Source organism: Varanus komodoensis, unplaced genomic scaffold (genome assembly GCF_004798865.1).
Source record: "Varanus komodoensis strain SLA01 unplaced genomic scaffold, ASM479886v1 scaffold14_1, whole genome shotgun sequence".
Lineage (NCBI taxonomy): Eukaryota > Metazoa > Chordata > Lepidosauria > Squamata > Varanidae > Varanus > Varanus komodoensis.
Window position 1 is genome coordinate 227900 of NW_025335438.1, and position 26427 is coordinate 254326.

The window sequence follows — 26427 nt, forward strand, 5'->3', positions numbered from 1 at the left end:
ACTCCAAGGGAGCTAAAGAATATTTTCTGGAGAAGAAAACAATTTTCTGAAGAAGAAAACGATTTGAATAGATGCAGACATGCTCTGTGCCCTTCTTCTGCATTCTCACACATGTCATGTAATACTTTTATAATTATCATAATATTCTTTTTCCAAAAGTTAACATACCAAGCTGCCTTGTACAGACTCAGATCACTGGTTCCTCTAGCTCAATATTGTTGAATGGCAGCAGTTACTTGGAGTTTCAGATTGCAGTCTTTCTCAGCCCTACCTACCTAGGAAACTCAAGAAATAAAGCTCAGAGCCTGGAATGAAATTTCTTAAGAGCATGATAATTTTCTAACATTCATTCTGCACCTTCTCCTTTGATTCAACTCTGCCATATTGAAAGCTGACTTCGTAGTATAACCTAATAACTTCAGCAGGTTGAAAAGCTGTTTTGTGATGCAGTGTGAAATAAGCTTAGTGCATGCACTAAAAATGAGGAGGATTGGAAATATATCCCAGCATTGGAGAGCTCAGATGCAATACTTACAGTCTGAGTAGTTTTCATAAACTAGTAGCTGTGTCTACATTGTTTGAAAGCAAAGCTGAATATGATGAGAAATAATGCTCTTGAAATTGAGTTTAGGCATGTTACAGGAATAGCTTGTCTGACGAGAATGTATTCTGACAAACTGACATGTTTTGATAGGTGTTGAGGTAATTTTACAGATTTTTTTAATTAAGTAAAAAGTGCAGGCTGAGTACTCTACAAAAGGTTAATCCCACTATCAAAGTTTAAATGTTAGTTTAAGCATTACTAAACATGACCAATCTCTTCTTTTATGCATTTTTGAAGTGTGATGCAAATTTGATTCTGAGGTCAGGCAGCTGTATTATGGAAACGTAAAGCAACTCGTTGCTTGGCAGCCCCCAAGAAACATGTCCAAATATTTATTTCTATGGATCTTTTAGAAGAAATGAACTAATAATAAACTCTCACTATATTTTTTGTTTCATATTAAAATTCCTCCTTTACTGGAAGATTCTTTAAAACATTTTTAGTGCATAAGCCCAAATAAAAAACATTTTTCATGGTATTTGACAAAGAATGAAACAATGCAGTTATCTTATCAGTGCAGTGTGCTTCCTTCCATGCTTCTGATCCTTAGGCTTCAACATCCTTTTAACATCCTTCCTTCCATGCTTCTGATCCTTAGGCTTCAGTGTCAAAATATCATCTTGAATACTTGATGATATTTATTGATTTTTTTAAGTGTTGAAAATGCGATGTTTGCTCTTCTGTTGCCTTATCACCTTTGGTTTCAATCCTTTTATAAGTTTGACATAGCATTTTTCAAATTCATTTCTGAAAATACGAAACATGGAAACTCATTTAGTTTTTGGATTTGGGTACACAAAAGATATTGTGTTACATGCTGCCCACCTATGACTTAAATTGTACTAATTGTTACGAAACATCTATGGCAAGCAAGGACATTAGTATTTTTATGATAGCTTTTTTACTTTTATTGTACACTTGGTGTCATTCATTTTACTTTCCAAATGTTAATCAAAAATGAATCATATGACTTAGAAGGAATAAAACTAATATGATTTAAGTGTACCCATTTTTAGGGACACTTTTAAAATACCACAAAGCTATTGTGTTACTGTACTAACTGGCAATAAGAATTAATGTGTAAACAAAACTAACCTAATTGAATGTGTAGGATTAACTTCTCAGTGTTTCTGCAGATAGTCATTATTATCATCTATCATGCAGCATGGAAAAGTGTGCATATAATGTGCATAAAATATTGTGCACATTATAAAATTTTAATTACAAAATTAAAATATTTAATTGGTTCCTTAAGAGTGTAACTTTTACTGCAATAAAGAGGATGTGAAATATGTCCATTTGTTTAAATGCCTAGGTCCTGTTAGAATCCTTAGTATTTATTTCCCCATCTTGTACTCTTGTATCTCTCACAGTTAATGGAAGCAGTTTCTCGAAAGGTAGCTGTGACTATATGCACACCTTTTCCAAAGACAATAATGAGGTGTTTATTGTTTAAGACATTAAATTTGTTTCTCAAGTCTTAAAAATGAAGTATTTGACTCTTCTTAATTGTATTTGCTGCCCTCTAGTGCTCCTTTATATATTTATAGTTAGAATTCAATTTTAACTAGAATTTAGTTACAATTACTATTGGGCTCTGACTATACACGGAGTATTAAAGCAAGAAATCAATGATATTTCATAGCATCTAGAATATGCAAAAATACTCAACTTTTTCTGAAATTATTTTGATTGTTGTGAACAATGGTTCTACCTCTTGAAATAATAAAATATATGTAGTTGGTAGAAATGTTTGAGCTATTCTTCATGCTGTAGACATGGTAGCCATGAAACTAGTTGATCTGTTTTACTCAAATCCATTTAAATCCATGTACACCTTGGAGCAAATTCTTTTTACCATAAATTCATTCAATCCATTGAACATTAATTATTCTAGATACGTTAAAGAACACCATTGTTTTAGAGTGTAGGAGGACAAATGATTTCAGAGTCCTGGTGCCTTACATGTGTGTATGAGCATGACTATTGATAACTATATCAAGCAAAGTGATTTTAAAATTGAATATTCATTACCTATTCCTAAATAATCCTAGTGCTGGTCCAGATTATCTTCTAACTGTTCATTTACTAAGATTTTTTTTTCCTTCAGTGCATGTATACCTTGTTGTTCTTTTAGCCTAATCTTCTAGCTTAGCCTTGCTTAGCCTGATGCCCCTCCATATGTGTTAGACTACAATTCTCACCATCCCCAGCCAGCATGAAGATGATGGGATTTATAGTATACAGTTGTTAGGCATGGGGTTGGGTGAAACTAATCTCTAGTCTAAATTCCTTGGTAAATGCCACAATTGCTTTCATGGAAAATGTAGCAAATGCTGAACTTGAGTGTGCAAAGTAGATATAATGATTAATTTCAGCAAACTTTATTAGTGAAATGATTCTTTCCTAGCCAGGCTACATAGAATGACATGGCCCCTGGTATGAATGGGCCGGTGCTCCTTCTCTTCTGCTGCTGAATTCTTGCCCACCATTTATCGCCAAAAGCCTCCTCTTCCTGCTGATAGCCTTATAGCAGCTGCATTAACACTTCTTCACTGTTAATAACACAAAAGCTAGATGATGAGTGTTGAGGAAGCTTTGCCCCTGCCCCCTTAAGAAATAATCCCCAGAACAGACTTGCCTCACCTCAACAATCCCCTCCACGAAATCTTGTGTTAGAGTCCACCACATGTAGCATGCAATAGATTGGGCTGCGTGTGCAAGTGTAGGCTCCGGCCTCAGAACTTTACCGAAGCATGATGCTGCCTTTCTGACTGAAAGGTTATGCACCTCTGAAAGCTTTGTTGCTGTTGCTAGTTGCGAAGTCGTGTCCGACCCATTGCAACCCCATGGACAACATTCCTCCAGGCCTTCTTGTCCTCCACCATCCCCTGGAGTCCACCTAAGCTCACGCCGACTGCTTCAGTGACTCCATCTAACCACCTCATTCTCTGCCGTCCCTTTCTTCTTTTACCGTCAGTTGTTCCCAGCATCAGGCTCTTCTCCAGGGAGTCCTTCCTTCTCATTAGGTGGCCAAAGAATTTGAGTTTCATCTTCAGTATCTGGTCTTTTAAAGAGCAGTCAGGGTTGATCTCCTCTAGGACTGACTGGTTTGATCGCCTTGCAGTCCAAGGGACTCACGGGAGTCTTCTCCAGCACCACAATTCAAAGGCATCAGTTCTTTGGCACTCAACCTTCCTTATGGTCCAAATTTCACAGCCATACATTGCAACTGGGATGCTATTTATAAAAGTGTTTTATAAATTTATGATTAATTTGTTGGCCCAAAAATATGCACTTAGGTCACTTGCAATCTTGAATCTTTAAAACTATTTAATAAGTAACCTTTCCCTTTTGTTCCTTTATCTTTTAAAAAGAAATTAGAATCAATCACATTCAGAATAATGCAAAAGCTGCATGGGGCAAAAAAGATGCAACAGTGTTTGGAATACTTGCAGGGATATAGAAGGCACTCCTCTTCAGATTGCCAGCCTACCCAAGTACTCAAGAAATGTGGAAGGTGTGGCTAGAATATACCTTCTCCTTGTGTGTTTACTAGGCAGCTGACTCATGTAATAATTATATCTAACATCCCAGAACATGAACTATTTTAGGACTAATTTATACATGATAGAACTGATTATTAGACTTTTATATTTTCCCCACCAGGAGGAGCACTAATCTATTGTTCATAATAGCAGAATAGTGGTATTAGGACTGACTTTGTCTTGAGGGAATGCCTCAACTTGGTCTTTTATGGTATGCATTTGTGTTTAATAAATATCTCAGAACCGTAAGATTATTTATAGAGGTGGATGTGAAGTATACCATATTAAGGATAAGCACTGGCATACTTTATAGACATTAGATATTTCCTGTTTAATATTGAATTTCCTGTTTAATATCGAATGGGGCTAGAATATCAAGCGGTTCATCAAAGTAGTATTGTAATAAGGAGATGCTGCAGTATAATGTTAGACATAAACAGCTTATATAAATGATAGTGTTGCCCATCTTCCCTTTCTCCACTTCTTCTTCCACATATGTTAGTATTTCAGGTTGAAATGTTGATAGGTCATGGATTTCTTCATGCAATTAATGTTGCTTTAGTGTAGACTGTAGGTATGGTTCCATTGTGCTTATTTGACTTTCCACTCCTTAAGAAGAGTGGATATGCATTATGTTCTTATTCATTTATATTGAGCAGAAACAAAGTAGGTACACTTCTTTTGAGTGCTCCTCACAGGTCTTCTGTTGGAAAGCAGTCTTGCAAACTTGTTATTTCCTTGATCAAATGTCCTTATTACATCACCTAGTGTATTGTCATGCTTATCAGAATATAGTGGAGAGAAATACAATTTTGCATAACTCAGTGATGCAGTTAATTGGGGGAGAGGACAGGATGATTCCAGGGCTTCCAAAGAGAAAGCATGTGACCCCTTTGTAACACCTCAGGTTGGTGCTGCTGCGGCCACCATTCCAGTTTGTTTAGAATTGACTGGGGAAATCCTAAATATATTATTAGAAGGAATGAAGCTTGATTGGGAAGTGCTGGCTCCTTCCTGAAGACTCTGCAAGATTATCCTTCCGTGAGATGTGTGTAAACACTTGCTGGACGCACCACTGGCAATGTGTTAAAGAAATTGGTAATCTTGCATGGCCTCTGTTGCATCCAGGTGTGGAATTAGGCATGGCATATATGCTGAATTTTCAGTGTGGGCCAAGAAGTTTTATATAAACTTGAAATGACTCCAATTTTTAATAAGATCAAGGTGAGAACAGTCCATTATGCTGTCTTTCTGAAGAGGTGGTTAGATCAATATGGGACTGAGGTGGTTCTGTTGTTTTTATTGCATGAGTTGTACTGGTTACCAGTGTTTTCTGATCCTAATTTAAATTGCCTTATAAATGGCTTGGGACCACATTACTTGGAGAACTGCCCTTACCAATTTCAGCCTGCCCACACTTTTGAATTTAGCAAGAGGTTTTCTATCTTACCCACCTATGAGAGAGCATATTTTCCACAGGGTGCCATACCTGTAGAACAGGTTGTCATCAAAAGTCCATCAGGTCCAAATATTGCAGGGTTTTAGGAAGTCGCTGAAAATTTCCTTGTTTACTCCATCCTTCCACAGATTATATATGCTTTTATGGTGTTCTTTTAATGTTATTTTCTTTCTTTTTAGAATATGGTTTTTATGAAATTCTGTCCATTTATTGTACTGTTGTAAAGCTGCCATGGGGGAGGGCTCTTGTCCTGAAAGGCAGCATAGAAATATTATAAATAAATAAATTCAGTATGTAAGTGAACACTGGGTAAATAAATTAAAGGAGACAAAGTTTCTGAGTACATTCTTGAAAGAAACTTGTTAAATATAATCATTTTAATTCTGCAAATGTAGAATAGAATTTGTGGTAAAAAATTTGTACTTTTGGCAAACATACAGAATACTAAGTTGATATAGGCAGCAATCCTGTGCTTGCAATCCCTTGAGCAGAAGGATTGTGTTACTTGGGGAAGGACCCTTTCTGTAAGCAATATGCTGTTTCAGTCAACAAAAAGCTCCTTCCAGTCTTCATGATAAAAGCTTAGGATTCAGTTCAAAATCTCTATACAAAATCTGGGCAAATTGAAGACATCCCCATTGATATAATTGTAATGATTTGTTCATAGACTCCCTCCCTCCCTCTCTTTCTTTCTCTTTATTTTGCTTGAATTTACAGGCTTGGGTCTAATACTGAGAAGAGGAAATGCATTAGCATTGTTCTGCCTACTCTTGCTTGAGACCTAATGGAAGACTTCCCACACTTTAGTGACACAGTGTATCAGAGTTTTCATTATAGCAGCATCCCCAAATTTGGAGCCTTCCAGATGTTTTGGATTGTACATTCTAGAATTCATGAACAGCTGAAAAGGAGCTGAAGGACTGATAGGTGCTGAAGTCCAAAATATCTGAAAGGCACAATTATGGTACAGGAAACTGCATGCAAACTCTATTTTGTAAATGAAGACTTGAGGATGAACTTGTGCAATGTTTTATATAAGCACTTGTGTGAACAGAGGAAATTCTCTGTACTTAGAATCACATATCTTGTGCAATACTCCTTTGCCTTTGCTTCTTCCCTTCTCTGAATAGATCCTTTCTACTAGTCGAAGTTTTATTTTGGATTTCTCAATTGATTATACACTGATGATAAAATGGGAATAATTGGTAGTGTTAATAAATAAAAGCTGACTTGAAATAAAGACTAAGAAGCTGAAATTTTCCTCTGAACATAGCTTACGGTTTCATTCAAAACATATTTACTCAGATGCAAGTCCCTCTTTATAAATGTTTAGTGATTAGCAGGATTAATTGCCTGTTTTAAAAGAAGCACCATTAACCATGATAAAGTAGGTTTTTACATTTGGGAAACAAGGTACTGATTTTATTGATTGTCTTGCTCTCCTAGTCAAGTATATGGTTTCTACTCCTCATACTTAAGGTGAAATACCAAGTTACTGCAGTCCTCTGCACTGTGATTCACAGCATTCTAGAAGATTCTTCAATGCTCAGAAACAAGCTTTTAGGAAGCACAGCGGGTTGGTTTGGCCAAAACTGGATGTTCTGCCTTGCACAAATGACAGCATTTTCTACTGTTGTAAAGCCATACATGCATATAACCCATTGTATGAAAATAAAATGAATCCTTATTTCTCTTTCAATAAAAACATACTTATTGGAGGAAAAGAGTAATTCTCAAAAAATGCCCATATAAAAAGTTAGAATTGTGGCATTTTGAACCAAGATTATTTTTTTACCATGGTAAAGTATTATATTTTAAACATTCTTTCATTGGGTATCATGGGATAATCAGTGTTTCCTAAGATGGTTTTCCTATTATGGAAAGCAAGACTATTTTCTTCATGATAGTTTGCAGGGCACTCAGTGGTGTTTGGGTTTTTCATTATCCATTGAAATCTGTAGGACTATTTTGTAAGCTCAGTGTTAGAATCCATTATGGAAGCATATTTGGCTGATCTTATTTGGCCCTCAGAGGAGACAGAAAATCAAAGAATTTGCTTTGCATTGAGTCACCTAAAATTAGACATTTAATTGAAAGCTTTTTTTACAATCAACAAGCAGCTCTTTTGCATTCTGATTTTTTGTGAGTTTTTTTGTGAATTGTCCTTGTAAAAGGACTTGAGGCAGAGAACAGCATGTTAGTTCTTAAATAGCTGGGATATTGTGCACATCCTCTAAATCTGACTTCAGAAAGAGAGTAGGATTTCCTAATAATGTTTTCAAATACTTCTATTCCATATGGGTTTTATGATTCATGAACTGGATTATCATCAGTTCTCTGTTTTACATTCCTGGCACATTACTGCCACTGATTGGAAATGCTTTTGTATCCTTTGCTGGAATTAACTTTGTTCCAGAGTCCCGGAGCATCTGCTCAGCAGATATTTTTCTACAAAGCATCAACAGGTTTTCTTCTTGCTCCTTTTATCATAGCTTAACAAACCTTTTAAGTACATACAAATGAGAGAGGAGTTTGCTTTGCCAGCTGTGATGGGTTTTGAAATGATAGTCAGTGCCCTTTTGATTTTGTGGACTCTGATCTCCTGAAGTTTTTAAGCATGTTGCTAGAGGAGGAGCAATAGTACTTGCTTAGCATGGGGTAGATCTCAAGTTCAATCTCATAGTTTCTAATTGAAAGGATCTTGGGTAGTAGGACTGAAAATCATTGCCTGAGCCTTTGGAGAGCTGCTACCAATATGTGTAATCAATACTAGGCTGGTGGAACCATGGTAGGACTGACTAAGACAGGTTCATATACCATGTTTCTGTGTTGAGATTTTTTTTCCATGGTATGCTCCTATTGATTTTATTTTTTTGCTAGTATTGTGTAGAAATTGTGTGTTGACATTTCCAGGAACAGGAAGAACTATGTAGGTAGAATGGATAATAAAATGTAGTATGGAAATTTTCAAGATTAAAAAACTCTTTTTTTTTTTTTTACAGAAAATAGTTTAAGCAGGTATTAGCAATTCAGGGATAGTGCTAAATTTTATAAGCCTGTCCCTAGTGTTTCTCACTGTCCTCAGCTTTCCATTCAGTTTATTGTAGATAACGTTAAACCAAACCAAACTGATCTAGAAGCAGTGGACAAGAAGTAGTGACAGCAATGTGATGAAGGTCCACATATATTAGGATGTAGGGCAGAGAAGAAGAGTGGAAATGAGGGAAAGAACCTCAAATTCTTAACCAGATGTGTCCTGAAGTTCTGTAAGTTAAATGAGGAATATTATCTTTAACTGCATGTCTCATCATGTTATAGTGTAGGTGTGATATAATGCTAAGCCAAGAAAGCTTAAAAGATACCAAATGTGGGATTGCAGGTTCTTGTGTTCTCAAGATCAGTGTGTTTTGGGAAGTAATTCCTAGTTAAATGTTTGTTTGCAGGATGAAGATGAGCTGGACTCCCACACTATGGTGAAGACAAGCTCAGAGAGTGTAGGCACAATGAGGGCCACAAGTACAATGAGTGACAGTGCTCAGACAATGATAGAACATAATAGCACCATGCTAGAATCAGACTTGGGCACAATGGTGATAAACAGCGATGATGATGATAATGAAGATGAAGATGGAACTATGAAAAGTATGTTTCACTTTCCTTTATATTTAAAGCATTTACTATTATCTCCCACCTATAGTTATCTAAATTGTTTGCAGTAAGCCCTGCTTTGGATTTCACAAAAGAACATTAGAGTTACACCTTCAAAATAAGATACATCATATAAATACTGGATGCATTCTTGTGATTTTGCAGATGAAATTAATGGGTGTATTTGAGCTTTGTTGTTAATTTTCCCTGGCAGCAGCTGTCTTTCTATGAACTATCAAAACAACCAACCAACCAAGCAGAAAAAAAAAATACATGACTACATGGATTTTTTCTGCAAGATGGTTCAGGATCTTTGGATTGCCATATTTGGAGTATTAGTTTATTTTGTTGTAGACTTTGCATATTTCATGTTGTATTATGGAAATAAGTATATGTGTTTATGAGTAAATGAGCATGTTTTTATTTAAGTTACAAAATGTAAAAATGATTATGTACACAAGAGCTTTAGAATGTTTTACATTAAGAGGATTTTATCTGTTAGATCAGACGACAACATCCTGCAAACCTGGAGCCATTTGAGATCAGTTCTGCAATGGTTAAATAAATTTCTAATCAGGAGTTATGATTGAGCAGTTTTAAATATTTTAATGATATTCATGTTATAAAATGCTGTCATTTGGGAAGAAAAGTGTTCATTGTTAATGCTTGATTGGATTCCTTCTGATAAGCTTTCTCCTCTCTCCTTTCTTCTGCTTACCTTCTGACCACTCTAAAAACCAGAACCTTCAAACATCTACTGATGTTTCCTGACTCAGTTGCCATTAACTCAAAGTGAGCTTTGCAAGTACTGAGGTGCTGCATTAAACCTGAGCTCCTTACACCACACTCCTTTTCTTCTGAATATCTGAAAGCAGTAACTTTTAAGGTTCCCAAAAGCCCTTCTGGGAGTTAAAAACTGCTGGCTTGCCTTAACTCCTGGCAATGTAAAGTGTCTGAGGCTTACTCTCCAGAAATGTAGGATGAACTTCATTTGCCAAGCTGATGGTTATCTTATAGTGTGTTGGATAAATACACATGTGACAAAATTGGTCCTGTATGATTTATTGTTGGGATGAACTGAGGCAGCTTTATAAGCCATATTAAACTCTGATAAGTTTTTGAACTACTTTGTACGCTAGGAACATCATGTTGTGACTTGTAGAACTGGAGCTGGCAATTGAGTTCATGGTTTTATTAATTTGATGGTTGTGTACAGTAGACCAATGATCTTTATTATCTTTCAGCTGAAGGTAAACAGTTCTGTTGATGAGTGATGACTCTGAGTAAAACGAGTCTATCCATAAAACACTTAATGCACGTTTTAATTTGTGTTTGATGCTCATATAGGTATTTTCTTTATAAATTTTGTGGATAATGGGGAGATTTATTACCAAAATCTTGAACTGTTCAAACTTAACATGTGATGGAAGGGTATTAAGCATTGTGAAGGTAGTGTTATAGAAAGCAAATGTGAGTGTACAAAGAACAATGGATAATTTATTCTGAATGGAGATTTATTAACATGGGAGCATATACAGTTTTCCAATCCACAGCTCTTTAAGAAAAGACTATTGAAGTGTAGGCATGCTGTGAATTGCAGAAAGACTATCCTTTCATTTATGCATGTCCACTTTCCTGTGTGCATTCCAGTCTCTGCTGAAGACACAGAACTCTGTGGACTTGTAGAATACCATAGTTCATGGATGTGGAACTGGTGGGCATAGAGTGAACTTAGTTGGGAATCTGAAAAACCTGCTGGATCAGATCAAAAACCTAGCTAATCCAGCATGATGTTCTTAGAGTGCCTAAATAGGTGCAGACAAGAAAGTAACAAGCAGGACATGAGTGAATAGCACCATCCTGCTTATGTTCCCAAGCCACTGTTATTCAGATGTATACTGCCTCTAATACAAGTCCCACATCTTCTACTGTTTAGTTTCATTGGATGACCCTAAGTTTTAGTGTTATGAGAGACAGAGAAAAACTTACCCATATAAAGCTCCTCAACACCACACCTAATTTTAGGTACATCTGTCCCTTCTTTGTGTAATTCTTTCTAAACTAAAGAATATCAAGCCTTAACTCATAGTGGAGTTGCTCCAGCCACCTGATCCATCTTGATTGCATTTTTTATACCTCTCCAGCCCCAATACCTTTTTGAGGTGTAGCACCCAGAGCTGTCCACGGTATTCCAAATATAGCTACACTGTATATTCTTATGTGGGCTTTGTGCATCACACACATTGGCTCTGTGACTGTGTAGAACCCTGACTTGGGCAGCTTCTATAGGTGACGGATTTTGGCAGGAACATTCCTCCAGTCACAGTATGCATGTCCTTAGCGGGTTCACCTATTCCCTCAGTTCCTCTTTGACTGCTGTTGTGGTAAATTTATGAGGAGCGCTTTGTGGAGAAAGCCTCACTATGTCAACTGACGTGGCAGTTCTTATTTATAGGGTTGATTACTATTTTGGCTATATTTGTTAAGTTTGCTGGCAGTCTTAGATCACTTGATTTTCTCTAGTGGCCTATGGATTTATAGCATACTTCCACCTGCAGATGGCCACTCTCTTTGTGTTTGGGAGAAGGTCATCTTGTCGTCATACTGCCAGGCTTTTACCAAACAGATCAGGCAGAATAGGTCAGACAGATTGAAGGCTGTTCTGTGGATTTAGTGCAAGGTAGGACCTCACTTATTATAAAGTGTGGACTGAATTGTTTCTACAGTTATCACATGTGTTTCTCCTCCATGTTGATCATTGTGGATTTGTTGTACCATCATGTTGCCTTATCAGCTACTTTGACTCAACTTGACACTTCAGTCAGAGTTCACTCAATGCAAATAATGACTACACTGACCACATTTGTCTGGCAGTTATTGCTGTTGGAGATGTGCCAAGTAGGTACCTGGTGGAAACCATATACTTTTATCCAATATTATTGCTTGGAAGCCAGGGCTAGCACCCACCCACCCATATTCCTCAGATACAGATGTACATAGTTGCAGTGCTTCTGGTAATGGAGAGTATCAGAGAAAGCTGAGCATGGCCATCAAGACAGTCCCTGAAAGCCTTATCTTCCGTGAACTTGTCTAATCCCTTTTTAAAGTCATCCTAATTGGTGGCCATCATTGCATCTTGTGGAAGTGACTTCCGTAGTTTAAATATGTACTGTGGGAATAATTGCTTCCCTATATCATTCCTGTATCACCTGCCTCCCACCAGTCAGCTTCATGGGATGGCCCTGGTTCTAGTTTTATGAGAGAGGGAGAAAAATGCCTCCATTTTCACACCATGCATAATTTTGTACACTACTTCATGTCTCCCATTGCTCACTATATTCCTAAGCTAAGCAGTTCTGGATATTTAATCTTTCTTCATTATAACATTTTCTTCTTTGTATGCTTCCCTTATTTCAGTCTCAAGGACACTCTCAGCCTTCCTCAACCTTGTGCCTTCCAGAACTGTTTGGACTGCAACACCCAGAATTCCCTCTCAATGGTCCTGATGGCCACCTCTGAAGGCCACCAGGTTGGGGAAGTCTGACACTTAGGACAAGGAGATATAATTGTAATCTATTTATATCTGATGTACTTTCCCTAAGAATGGGGCAACAATAATGGGATAGGTTTCACTCCTGGTCAAAGAATGTAGACTGATGGATAGGTACTTCTTTAGTTACATGGGTTCCAAGTCCTTTAGGGCTTTGTAGATCAATATCAGGACCTTGAATTCCTGATATTGAGAGAAAAAAAATCAAATGTATAGATTGTTGGATGGCACACCCTAAAACAGTGTTATAGAAAACCACACAGTTGCAAAAATAAAAGTATTTAATCAATGGGGTGCTCTCATTTGATTGTGTATGTATGTTCCCCCTCATTTTTCTGTTTTTCTGTTCAAGGACCAAATGAGTAGCAATAATTTTTTTAAATTATGTTTGCCCATACATGGAGACCCTTGGGCATGGGGACGGAAACAAAACATACTTTTTTCCCCATAACATTCAGATTTGTGCCCAAATAAAGCAGGGATTTCATTGACTATGCTAAAGCCTTTGATTATGTGGATCACAACAAATAGTGGCAAGTTCTTAAAGAGATGGGAGTACCAGACCATCTTATTTGTCTCTTGAGAAACCTATATGTGGGTCAAGAAGCAACAGTGAAAACTGGACACGGAACCACTGATTGGTTCAAAATTGTGAAAAGAGTTCGGCAAGGCTGTATACTGTCGCCCTGCCTATTTAACTTGTACACAGAGCACATCATGAGAAAGGCAGGGCTAGATGAATCACCAGTTGGAATTAAGATTTCCAGGAGAAATATCAACAACCTCAGATATGCAGATGATACCACTCTAATGGCAGAAAGTGGAACTAAAGAACCTCTTTATGCGGGTGAAGGAGGAGAGCGCAAAAGTTGGTTTGAAACACAACATTAAGAAAACTAAGATCATGGCATCCGATCCTCTCACTTCCTGGCAAATAGATGGGGAAGAAATTGAGGTAGTGACAGGTTTTATTTTCCTGAGCTCCAAGATCACCGCAGACGGGGACTGCAGCCAAGAAATTAAAAGACGCTTGCTCCTGGGGAGGAAATCTATGGCAAATCTAGACAGCCTGCTAAAAAGCAGAGACATCACCCTGCCAACAAAAGTGCGTATAGTCAAGGCTATGGTTTTCCCAGTTGCAATGTATGGCTGTGAAAGCTGGACGATAAGGAAGGCTGAGCGCCAAAGGATTGAGGCCTTTGAATTGTGGTGTTGGAGGAGACGCCTGCGAGTTCCTTGGACTGCAAGGCGATCAAACTGGTCAGTCCTAGAGATCAACCCTGACTGCTCTTTATAAGGCCAGATCCTGAAGATGAAACTCAAATACTTTGGCCACCTAATGAGAAGGAAGGACTCCCTGGAGAAGAGCCTAATGCTAGGAACAATAGATGGCAAAAGAAGAAGGGGAAGACAGAGAATGAGGTGGCTAGATGGAGTCACTGAAGCAGTTGGTGTGAGCTTAAGTGGACTCTGGAGGATGGTGGAGGACAGGAAGTCCTGGAGAAATGTTGTCCATGGGGTTGCGATGGGTCGGACACGACTTCACGACTAACAACAACAACAAAAGCAGGGATTTGGAACAAAAAAGAAGACCTGTCATTCTACTCTGAAATTTAATACCCAGCTTAGTAATAATAGCCAGAAATTGTATTTTTTGACCTTACAGAGTGTAGACTTATGTGGATAAGCAATGAAGCCAAGGTATCAAATGTTGGAGAAAAAGGGATATACTATCAGTAGGGGAAGATAAAACATGGAAGATGGAATAATTTGAATTGGAAACGTCTATGATGACTACACAGTTTGACCTAACTGCTCTTGCTTTTCCACAATTATTTTTAGCCATCTCCTTTACCAGAGGTAGCATGCCTGACCAGTTGCTGACGTACTGGGGAAGGGGGTGGTCTTGTACCCATCCCACTTAAGGGATCATGTGTACAGCTACTTTTGCTACCCTGTGAACGAAGTGCTGGACTGGCTGGATGGTTGGTCTTATTCGGCATAACTTTTCTTACATTTTTATGTGCTTATGATAAGTAACCAATAGCATTGCATCTTGGCAGTAGGCACTCTTAAAATGTTTCTTGTTGCAAATATCATAATGTTAGGGTTTTAAGTGTCAGTATCCTTACTCAAAAAGCCTTTCTTCCAAGCAAAAAATAAAGTAATAACATCCCAATTCTGCAAATGATTGTGAAACTCAGCAAGTTAGATTATCCATTGCAGTGGAACTTCTATATTTTCTGAGCTTCTAATTAAATAATGTCAGTGCACTTCTCTTGGGTATTATTGCAGTGATATAAATGAATGCAAAAAAGTTAGTGAGGCATGACTTTCCCTTCCGGTAGCAATATTCTTAGCAAATCTCTGTTCTGGAAGACAGTTTAAATAGTTTGTAAGATTATCCAGTAACATATGTCAGAGCAATTCATTTGCAATTTCTTCATAAGCTTATGATTGCACTTCCTCTATAAAAGAAAGCCCCCCATACAATAACTTTTTGAATTTTAGGACTTTCTTGTATTGTCCGAAACATAGCTTTAAGATTTTTGATTTGGTTCATCAATGTTTTGACAAGTTATTCCTCTCTGAGCTCTTTCATAATTGTTGGCTGAAAACTTAAACCTAAAAAAAAAAATCAAATATACTTATTCATTAATGCTTAATTGGAATTATTTAACATTGCCATCAGCATCTATATACTTTTACTGTTTTCTTTTAATTATCCCACAGTATGGATTGTTATTAAGTGTTCCAGTAACCACAGGTCGATAAAACAATTGGGTGGCCTCAGTAGTGAAAAACTATGGATTGTATAAAATACTACAGCTCCACTTTAAAAATTGATGCATCTTTGCAAACTTTCAGAGGGCTGTTTTCCCCATTCTCTTCCCTGTTCCACTTTTTGCTTTTAGGCCACTTGTAAGTAGTATTCCAGCAAAGCAAGAAGTTCTTACATATTATTACCATTCCCAGACTAGCAGCTCAGCGGTGCTTATAGTGTTCTTAAATATATTTTCTGATAACATGCTTAATTATATAAATGTGTAATATTGATCTGCATTGACCTGGCGTTGAAAAGCAGTATACAGAGACCCAAGGGCAGCCTGGCATGGCAACCATCAAACCCATGGGGGAGGAAACGACTAGAACACAGCCCAGACATTAACTGTCTGGGCTCCATTCCCTTTACCTGGCCAGTCCTCTTAACAATGCCTGCCTGATTGATTGATTGATTATCAAAGCCAGCCATCATGCTCTTTGGGCAGCTACATCTCCTTCTACGCATCACTAATGTATCCTGAGTTAATGACAACTAGCTGTAAGCCATTTTTTTGTATGCTCTCATAGCTCAGAAAGATATTTCAGTACATTTCTGTCATTGTCATCCCGTTTTTCTCCTTTGTTTTATTATCACGTAATTGTGCTTGCCTATTTTCTATGAAACAAACATAAACTCTTATTTATAAAAGTTGTTAATGATACACTTGGACAGCTCACTTTTCCTTTAACACACTGATGTTTTCTTTTGAATTTTAAACATCTTTTAATATTCATACTAGGAAATGCTACATCACCACAAGCTCAACGGCCTTCCTTTATGGACTACTTTGATAAACAAGATTCCAAGAATAAAGGCCATGAAAACTGCAATCAAAATATACATGAATCTTACCACATATCAAAGAATATTTTTCCTGATAACTGGAAGGTGCCCCAAGATGGTGACTTTGATTTTGTAAGTACTTCCATATAGTTTCTTTTTGTAATGTCTTTGCATAGTCTTTCTGTAATTTTTGTATAGCATTTCTAAATGGGACTAACATAAAAGCACAAAGTGCACAGGGTTCCTGAGAGCACATCCATCTCCTAAGAACATGACATTATCTCAGCTAGTAGTATATTGATGCAGTTTTTCTGGAAATAGCATTTCTGCTGCTTATTGTGAAATCCAGTTATATTATTACTGCAGTCCGGTGATCCCTTTCCACATTCCCTTCTCTGCTACTGAGGACTCATTTGAGTACTGTGTGTAGGTCATAAATTAATATAAACATATTGTAGCAGCATGTAGGCATGCATGAAGTAGAGCATTACTCAATGTAACCAGAGGCTCATGGCATCTAAATAGAACTCTCTTGGTTTCTATTTGGTGTCTTATCTGTGAGCATGTCTCTTTGTTGTATAGATGTGAATTTGATGTCTTTCGGCCCTGCCCCAGTTTTCTTAAAAGTGAGTCATATTCAGATAGTCTTTGCTATGTGTCTCTGTTGTTGGGATCTTTGTTGCTAGATCAAGCCTTCTGCATTGACAGAGCAACTTTTCCTATATAACTGTAAGCCTTCCCAGTATAGATTTCTAGGAAACCGTCTATGAACTGTGATGAGCTATTGGAAATTGTTGTATCCTGTTTTGTCTCTCGCACTGATTTTATTTATTTATTTATTTATTTATTTATTAAAAGCTTTTCTATCCTGTCCCCTACAGAACTTCTCAGCATGGCTTACAGTTAATGCCCTTGAATTCAGTAGAGGTTTCAGGGAATAGAAAGTGGTGGAGGGAATGAGTTCCCCTTTGTTGTACAGTGCCATTTGTACTACAGGGTTAAGGGTGCTTTTGGAACAGTGTGAAGGTAGATGCAGGACTTGAGAAGAAAGAAGGAATCTGGCAAAAGCATTTCTTCTCTACCTCTCAGAAGTCTCCACTGGGCCAAACACCATCGTTGGTAGGGGGATACAATTCAATACAGATGTTGGGTGATCCCAACATCTCAGATATTTCCTAATTTAAAGTAAATATCAAATCAGATCTCTGATATATTTCCATCAGGTCTTCTTTTCCCTTCCCTATCATTAGTCTATTTCTTTCATTTTTTTCTATCATTGTAGTAAGTGAGGCATCTGATTCTTTGTTATGAGCAGTTACAATTTGTGAACATCTTGTGATGTCACAACTGTAATAACTTGGAAGAAATATGGGCTGGCAGATAGAAATTAGTTAGTTTTTGGTTAATTTTGGAGATTAATAATTTGTAGGTTAAGTGTAATAAGTTTTATGAGAACACTGAATTAAATCAATGTATGAAGTATAGAAGTTGTTAATTAGTTTTATTACTGCATGCTGTTTTCTTCTTTGAAGCATAAGATTGTAACCCTTCTACTTTACGGTATAGTCTAAAGAAAATTTTATATGTTTTCTCCAGAAGTATTTGAAACCAGGTTTTTTTCTCTGATTAAAATGATTTGAAAAAATGTTATACATACCATTGGCTTGAGATCTGTCACTTGCTGAAGAATAAATCAGTTTTGGAGCATGCATTTCATACTTCTGTAAAGCAGTCATTAATTTTTTAGATTGCTGATGTACAGTCTCTAAATAATTCACAAAATTGTGAATAATGAATAACTTTCAGTGGTGAAGAACTATAGTCTCTCTCTCTCTTTTTGGAATGTCATTTAATGGGGCCCAGTTAAAGATGTTAGTGAATGCAACAAAAATGACTATTTCTTATAGAATACCCTAGCAGTTTGAATTTCAAATTGTAATAATGATTCATTCTGCTTCCAAGATAATGTAAGGTGTTATCTGCAAGATACAGGTTTGATTTATGTCAGATAGCAGACTAAAACAGAAGTTGAAATACAAAGCAATAGGTTGAATTTCAGGTAATTCCCCCATAATCAACCAAGTGCAGATATGAGAACTGATTAAAAGAAAGTATTGTTTTATGAGGACGATGCATAGACTTAAAGAAAACAAAAATGAAGGCATCTGAATGCTCTTTTGCCTACCCGTTAAGACTTCAGTTGGCTGCAAGTGGTATTTTCCCGTCTGCTTATTGCTATGGAATAATAAAGGAATTCCAAATAACATATTTTGTAGAAACTGCTGCAAAAGAGCAATTGTCAGTATGATAGTCCAGGGTATCGGCATTACAAGTGAGAAATAGATTGCCAATACGTTTTGAATTTAATCTTTTTACTATTACTTTGGGGTAGTTTGCATTAACAAGTCTTGAATGAAGTAGTCACAGATAATACTCTGATTGCTGCTACAGAGTATGCCTTGCCAGATCAGACCAAAAGTCCATCTAATTTAGCTTCCTGTTTTTCCATAGTGCCAGCCAGATTTCTCTGGGAACCTTGTAAGCAGGGTATAAAAGCAATCATCATCTTCTGATTTTGCTCCCAAATAAATTATATTTACCAAACCTGATATTCACCTATCATGATGAGTAGCTATTGACAGAATTCTCCTCAACACATTTGTCTAATCCTGTTTAAAACTATCTGAGTTAGTGACTTAAACATAGTTCAGAACATCTTGTGCAAGCTGGTACCATAAATTATATGTTGTGTTAAGAAATACTTCATATTGTTTGTCCTGAATCTTCTATTATTTGGTGAGGCTAGGATCTTGTAATATGAGGGAGGGATAATAAATCTTTCTCCCCACACCATCTAGAATTTGATAGACTTTGATCACAGGTTTCACCAACCTTTCTGGGTCTATAGGCACATTTGGGAATTTGAGAAAGTTCTTTGGGTACCACCAGAGAATGTTTCCCATGGATAGTAATAGTTGCTATGGGAAAAGAAGTGGTTACAGGCAAAATAAAAAGGCTTGATGCTGGAAGCGAGTGAAAAATAGGCAAAGATGTAGAGGAGTGATCAAGTGAGGCTAGTGCCCAGGAGAGAAGAAAAACAGAAAGCAAAGAAGTGAAGGGTAGAATTAGTGAGGTAAGGGAAAGCAAGGGGTGGGTGGGGGGGGGGAGTCTAGGAAGACAGAAAAAGATTGAAGATGTTTGTTCTATCATTCTCTCTTGCATTTTTATATAGTAAAAAGCCCAAAGGAGTTAACCTTTCTCTTAAAGAAGAGGTTACACCCCTCTAATAACTTTGCTTGGCATTTTCTGAACCTTTTCCAGTTTTACGTTATCCTTTTTTGAGAATGGTGTGATCATATGGTATTACAAGTTTCAGCATGCCATAGGTTTGTATAAAGGGATATTTTTGAAAAAGCCCCTTTTGCTCTTAAAAAGGGCTTACCAGTGAACAGCTTCACCTGTTGGTTTGGAAAGGCAGCCACCCATTCAGGAAAGTTGAAGATAATGTTGCCTATAGAGTGGGATTACACACATCAGTTCCTACAATTGACTTGCAATTTAGTATAACTATTGTGTTTCCTTTTCCTTTCATTGATTTTGAGTTTTCATATATTATTCAAAAGTCTCAATGTATTCTGAGGAGCAGCTTTAATACGATTATTATTTTGTATTTTTGCTTTAGCAGTTGGATCTGACTGTATATTTTCAAAGAGAGATAATTTTTCCTGATGGGTAATAACACAAGTATTTGTACAGGGAATTGGTTTAATTTATAAAGTTAACTGTTAACGCTCATCAATGTTATTTGAATCATGTAGCTAAACAACATTTATTGTTTAAATGAAGTGATTGGTTTTTCTGAGTAGAAAACTAAGAAAAATAGAAAAGGCAAATGTATTTTACTCTGATGTCAATGGAAAGATTTGTTCCTTAGTGAACTTACTTTCAAATAGGTCTGGTATCCAGATTGTTTAGCATTAAACATAGAACATGTAACTTATGTGTTGCCATTACACTGCTAACATTTTTGGTGCCTTGAACATTTTCTTTAAAGCCATCTGTTAGTATCAGCATAATTCTTGAATAATTTTCTTGAACTACAGACAAATTACAACTTAACAAATGATGACTCTGCAGATAGCAAGTGTTTAATTGGGATTAGAAATTGTAAATCTGACCACCAGTTTGGGTTACTTGAACTATCCACTGTTTTCTGTTACATCTAAACTCTGGAAAACTTCTGATTAGTTAAAAAGCATAAGCTAAAGCATCTATCTGATCTTGGTTGCATCAGAAGAAAAAAGAAAAGTGCAGGACATTTTTGTTAAGTGTGGTTTGTTGCTGTAGCCAGATGAGCAAACAAACCATGGCTTGTTTTCTTTGTTTCTGATTTGTTTTTCCTCACATCCATTTTGGTTTATGTTTAGGCAGTCTTGCTGGGCTCTTCTTTTTTAGGGTGGACAATAGTGGTTCTTGGTTCAGACTTAATGACATGGCATGGCATGGTTTAAACAAATTAGACTTTATAATCCAACATCAAACTATGGTTTCCATTTGAAATTTTTAGCTGTTAATGAACTATGGTTTGTTTCTGCGGATGGGTTCTAATGCAGTGGCCATGTTTACGTGTAACACTTAATCCATAGTTTATTTAATGCATAGTTTGTTACTCTATTATGAAATGGAGACAAGCTTTGTTTTATGCAGTTTAATGTAAAATTGATTTAAAGGTAGACAATTTGTTTCCCTCCATCCCTGGGTTGTGTCTGCTCTTGCTAGTGCCTTTTCTATATCCCAGATGTTTTTGTTATCTATTGTTCCAGTAGCAGCATGTTCTACATTGGATATAGTAATGGTTACCAATGCTCTAAAGAACACATATTACAAGGTATGGTACCTTGCTACTCTGTTTAATGGAAAATTAAAAGACTATTTTGCTTTAAGCACTTTATATTCTTCGAAAACATCTGTCTTTTCTTTGTGATGACCCCAGTGGCAGATCTCATGGCTGTATTTTTAAACAAGTAAAATATATTTATTAAAAACTATAACCATTTTTAAAAAAAAGATTTTTGACAAGTGACTAAACAAGCGCAAAGTAACTTTTAGTGAAGCATGGGGTTTTTAACAGCTGATGTTAAAAGTGTAAATTTTTAAAATGTAAGCATATTACCTATAATCAGTTTATTCTTCTGTGCTATGAAAATAGTTTCCCTTCAGTTATTAGCAGAGAAAAAATAATTTTTCCATGTAAAGTTTCACAAATGAGTGAAGGAACAAGATAGATTTTTTTAAAATAAAACAAGCTGGCAGAGGAATCTTTGCTGGAAATTACAGGTCATCTAGGTAACTTTCTGTCCCTTCCACGTAACAATCAATGTCTGTGGACTCTGAAATGTGTTCATACTCTTGATGTAAAAACTGAGAAGAATGGTTTTGAACAAAGATTTTTGGGTGGAATGGAGCATGGAAATGTTGTAGCTGGGATTGTACAATAAGCTGTTGATATGGCATTTAGGTAAGGGGATTTAGCGATGGTGGAGGCAGAAATTTGCTGTATATACTACCATTTTATTACTAGTAGAGTGATAAACCTGCATGAAGAAGGTTGTTCTCTGTCTGGGTGGCCAAGGAAAGTAATTTATTCTTTTATTTCTCAGCTTCACTGCTTACTATGTATTAGTAAGTAGCACTTCCTGCTTTGGTTTTTCCTGTGACTGTGCTCTTTAATGACACAGTCATTCATTAATGACCTTCTCTTCTGGGATGGTTTCCTCCTTTGACTCCTCTGCTGTAAATTTAAATAAAAACTGTATTAGCACATGGACATCGCTTAAGATAGGCAAGGATATCTCCCCTGACCAAAGCTAATGTTTACCTTGAAAACAGGGAAAAGATTTAGGGACTAAAATGAAACAAACTATCAGGATAATTTTCCTATAATTTTCATTCTACTGCACATACTATTTGGAGGGGTTTTAGGACAAAGGCATCCTATTTCCACATGTGGCAGTGCCCAGTACTGAATCAGTTTTGGTTGCATATTTTCAAGGGGGAAAAATAACAAAACTCTAATTGATATTGGGTCTTTTGGGTAAATTGAAAGTATTTTCCCAATGATTTACTATCAATTATATGGGTAGTAGTTAGATCAGAAATTGTGTCAATATGGAAATAAAACAACCAATAGCTCCCTGTCTTTGAACTAATAGATTATGAGACTTTGCATTGATTAAAAGGTTAGCCAAGACATGGACTACTGGACCACACTGGACTTTGGACTTACAGAGTGGAAATAACTTGAAAACTTATGGCATAATTTTACTGAGTCTGGAAATATGAATGAAAATGTAATGCATTCACCAGAAACTCATGTTATCTTATGTAAAGATTTGCTAACATAAGCCACTGACATTTCACTACTTTTAAATGCAATAGAAGGTAGCACTCTTAAAATTATTTTTAATACTTTTGATTGTTTTGTATTATATAACTAAAAATTAAATTGCCAAGAAGAAGAAGATGAAGACAAAGACGAAGAAGGGGGTGGGGGGAACCAGAACAGAACAGAGTAGAAAGGAAAATGTACCTTGAGAGTACTCGGAAAGAGGTTTTTTCCTGTGCAGCTTGGAGAAACCAAAAGAAAGTTTGGTTTTTCCACTTGTTGAGGACATGATCCATGTCTTCAGTAATACGGGGGAATTCGTTTCTGCCATTTGTGATAGTGATAGGAGGTTAATGGGTACCTTCTCCTGTGAAGGAGGTTCCATAGATTCCATGATGTTCTTCAAATGAGAATCTTCATGGATTGATCAATCCAGAGTTGATAAGTCAACAACCAATGTCCTCTTTCTAGTTCGCAGCTGGCTAACAAATTATGTTTTTTAGTTAGGCCAGGTTTACCATGTTTGTATGCAGTGACAATTCAGATTTCAACAACTCACCCCACTGGTTGTCATTAATGTAAACCAAGCCAACAACAATCCAAATTCCAACAAACCATACCATGACCAGTAGGTTTGTGAAGGCTGGTGACCAGCCTTCATCTCTTATCTGTTTTGTTGCATAACAGTTTTATAATTCATGAATATTTAAGGACTATATTATGAATAACAAATATTGTGAGACTAGTGAGATGAAGCAGCATAGTTATATTTGTCCTTGTTGCCTTGGTAACTAATTGTTCATATTAGTACAGCCCATGCGCATAGCTTAGTAGAATTCTACATTCAGGGACAGCTTTGAAATATCTGCAACTAGAGCATAGAATCCCCCCCCCCACACACACACACACTGCAGAGTTAATTGGGAGAGAAGCTGTTTATCTAACATGAGCCCAGTTCTGAAATTGGATAGTTTCAATTTTACGCAAAAGTGTGTTATGCTATCAGATTCTGTACTGTCCCCCATGCTCTTTAACATCTACCTGAAACTGCTGGAAGAAGTTATGCAGAGGTTTGGGGTGCAATCACAGCAATACGTTGATGATACTCAGCTCTACCTCTCATTCACATCAAATCTAGGTGAGGTGGTGTCTGTCCTCAACTGGTGCCTGAGCTTGATAATTGACTGAATGAGGGCCAATACACTGCAGCTCAGTTTAGACAAGCTGGAACTACTCTTGGTAGATGGTCAGTTGGATGGGTTGAATGGCTTACACCCTGTCCTAGATGGCACTGTGCACCACCTAAAGGACAGGATCTACACTTTGGAGGTGCTCCTGGATCCAAAACTCTCACTTGAGTCTCAGGTGGACCCATTGGCCAGGAGCACCTTCCTTCAACTGTGGCTAATTTACCAGGTGTGGCCATATTCTGCGAGAAAAAGCCTAGCCACAGTTATACACACCCTGGTAACATCCTGGTTGGATTATTTTAAAATGCTTTATGTAGGCTGTCTTTGAAGATGGTCCAAACACTCCAACTGGTTCAAAATAGGGCCATAAAATTGCTAACAAGAACCAGTCTGCAAACCCATATCAAACCAGTTTTATATGACATTGGCTACCAGTGGAAGTCTGGGCCCAATTTAAAGTGCTTGTACTTTCATTTATAAAGCCCTAAATGGCTTGCGTTCTGTGTAGCTAAAGGATCGTCTGCTTCCATATGTTCCTACTCATCTTTTAAGATTGAGTCAGGAGGTCCTTCTAGGGAGTCATCCCCTAGGGAGGTTAGGGGATGCTGGCTAGAAGTTGGCCCTTCTCAGCAGTGGCGTCCCACCTCTGAAATAAGCTTCCAGAAGAGGTGTGCCTGGCACCAACACTGCTAGCATTTCAGCGCCAGGCAAAGGCTTGTCTCTTCAGTTATTTTAACAATGAGCTTTAATGGTTATCTGGTTTCAAAACTGATCCCTTATTTAGTTTTAGTCAATTTTAGTTGAAATTGTTTTATTTGATATTTATATTATATTTTAATTTTGATATATTTTCTATATTTGGATTGTGTTGTTAATATGAATTGAATGTGTTGATTTAATGTTATTGATTTAGAATTTGTGTTGTTTTTATATTGTGAGTCATGTAGAGAGCCCAGATATGGGCTATTGTAATGTCATAACAATTCACTAAATAAATAAATACTATTAAAAGATGAGATTAGCATAGAACATGCATTGGAAAGCTGGGAGCCATTGTTTACCTGTCTTTAGTACACTCTTAAAAATGCATTTTTCAAAGTTCATCTGTTTGCCCTTTCTGCGTTTTGGCTTCAAGAAGTCAGGAACTCCCAAATGGAAGAGAAAATTGAATAAATATGATGTTTCGTTCTGCTGCCACTCCAGATTTTTAAGGTATGTAGGTGAGTGGCTAAACACATTTCTGTGTTAACTGTATTCTGAAAAATACAATAGGATGGACTGAAATAGACTCTCCCAATTTTCCCTTATTCATAGGTACTTTAATTTGGTACCATTTTGTAGACTGCAAATCAACCCCATGAACAATATCAGAAGGAAGGTGTATACTGCGGAAGCAAGAGGGAGAGCTTCCTTCCTTCCTTTTTAACTTTAAAAAAACTGCAGAATTGTAGGCAGTTATGGATGTGTGGCAGCAGCAGTGTGGTTCTGGACTGCCGCTTATGCCACACTTTCCAAGGGCCTCTGGAAAAGGATGTACCAATTTGCCCATGTTAGTATGAGAAAGAAGGATGATGGTAGGCCAAAGCTTCACTGCTTCTGTCACCAAAGGAATCAGCAGAGCCTATCACTTTTAAAAAATGTATAAAGCTTCCTCACTTTTCATTTAAACCTTCTCTTTTCCGTTAATCACTTTTTGCCACCTCCTTCTTCCTATTTTAGGTAATGCCTGAAATGCTCCCTCTAAAATTAGAGCGAGTGTGGTTGTTAGAGTGTTGGACTGGGACCTGGAGCTCATTGGGTGACTCGCTCACTCTCAGCCTAACCTATCTCATGGGGTGTTGTCGTGAGGATAAACTAGAACTATGTAAACTATCTTGGGTACCTTACAAAAGGCAAGATATACATGCAGTGTAATAACATCAGCAAAACCCCTAAGAGGGGAGAGAGGAGACCAGTCCTATTGGGAAAGGTACTGAAAACAACTCATAATGGGTGACTCCCAGTATATAAAAATGTTGCGAGGAGTACAGTTTTAATTATTGTTTAAAGAGCTGGTGATTCCAAGGTGTCATCAGCCCTATGAAGGCATTCCTTGCTCACAAGTAAAGCATGTAGGGGATGTGTCTGTGCAAGCAAGCCCAGCTGTCCGCATGTTCAGTGCAAGGATCAGCAAAGGATTTTGTAAGCACATCCAGTACCCTCATCTAGGCTCTGGCTTTATCACGCTGTTATCCTCCTTGTACTCATACATGAGTGCACAACCCCATAGTTAAGGCGTGGAAGATCACTGTGTGCCTCAGGATGCTTGACAGTTACTGGACTTCAGTACTGAAAGGGAATTGAGAGAGATTTCAGGTGTGCGCCCAAGAAAGAAAAGAGGTTTCCAGATAAGATTTGAAAAGAGGCAGGATGGAGTTGACAAGGGGGGGACAGTGA

The 26427-nt window shown here is 37.2% G+C and overlaps 1 protein-coding gene across 6 annotated transcripts in view; it reads left to right on the forward strand.

Moving 5' to 3' along the window:
- STK3 (serine/threonine kinase 3) overlaps nucleotides 1–26427 on the forward strand; it is a 149622-nt gene that overhangs the window by 72079 nt on the left and 51116 nt on the right. For all 6 annotated transcript variants that reach the window (XM_044424369.1, XM_044424371.1, XM_044424370.1 and 3 more), the window contains 2 exons: nucleotides 9055–9253; nucleotides 16373–16548. In XM_044424369.1, coding sequence (XP_044280304.1) covers nucleotides 9055–9253; nucleotides 16373–16548 — 375 coding nt within the window. The remainder of the gene's footprint in view (nucleotides 1–9054; nucleotides 9254–16372; nucleotides 16549–26427) is intronic.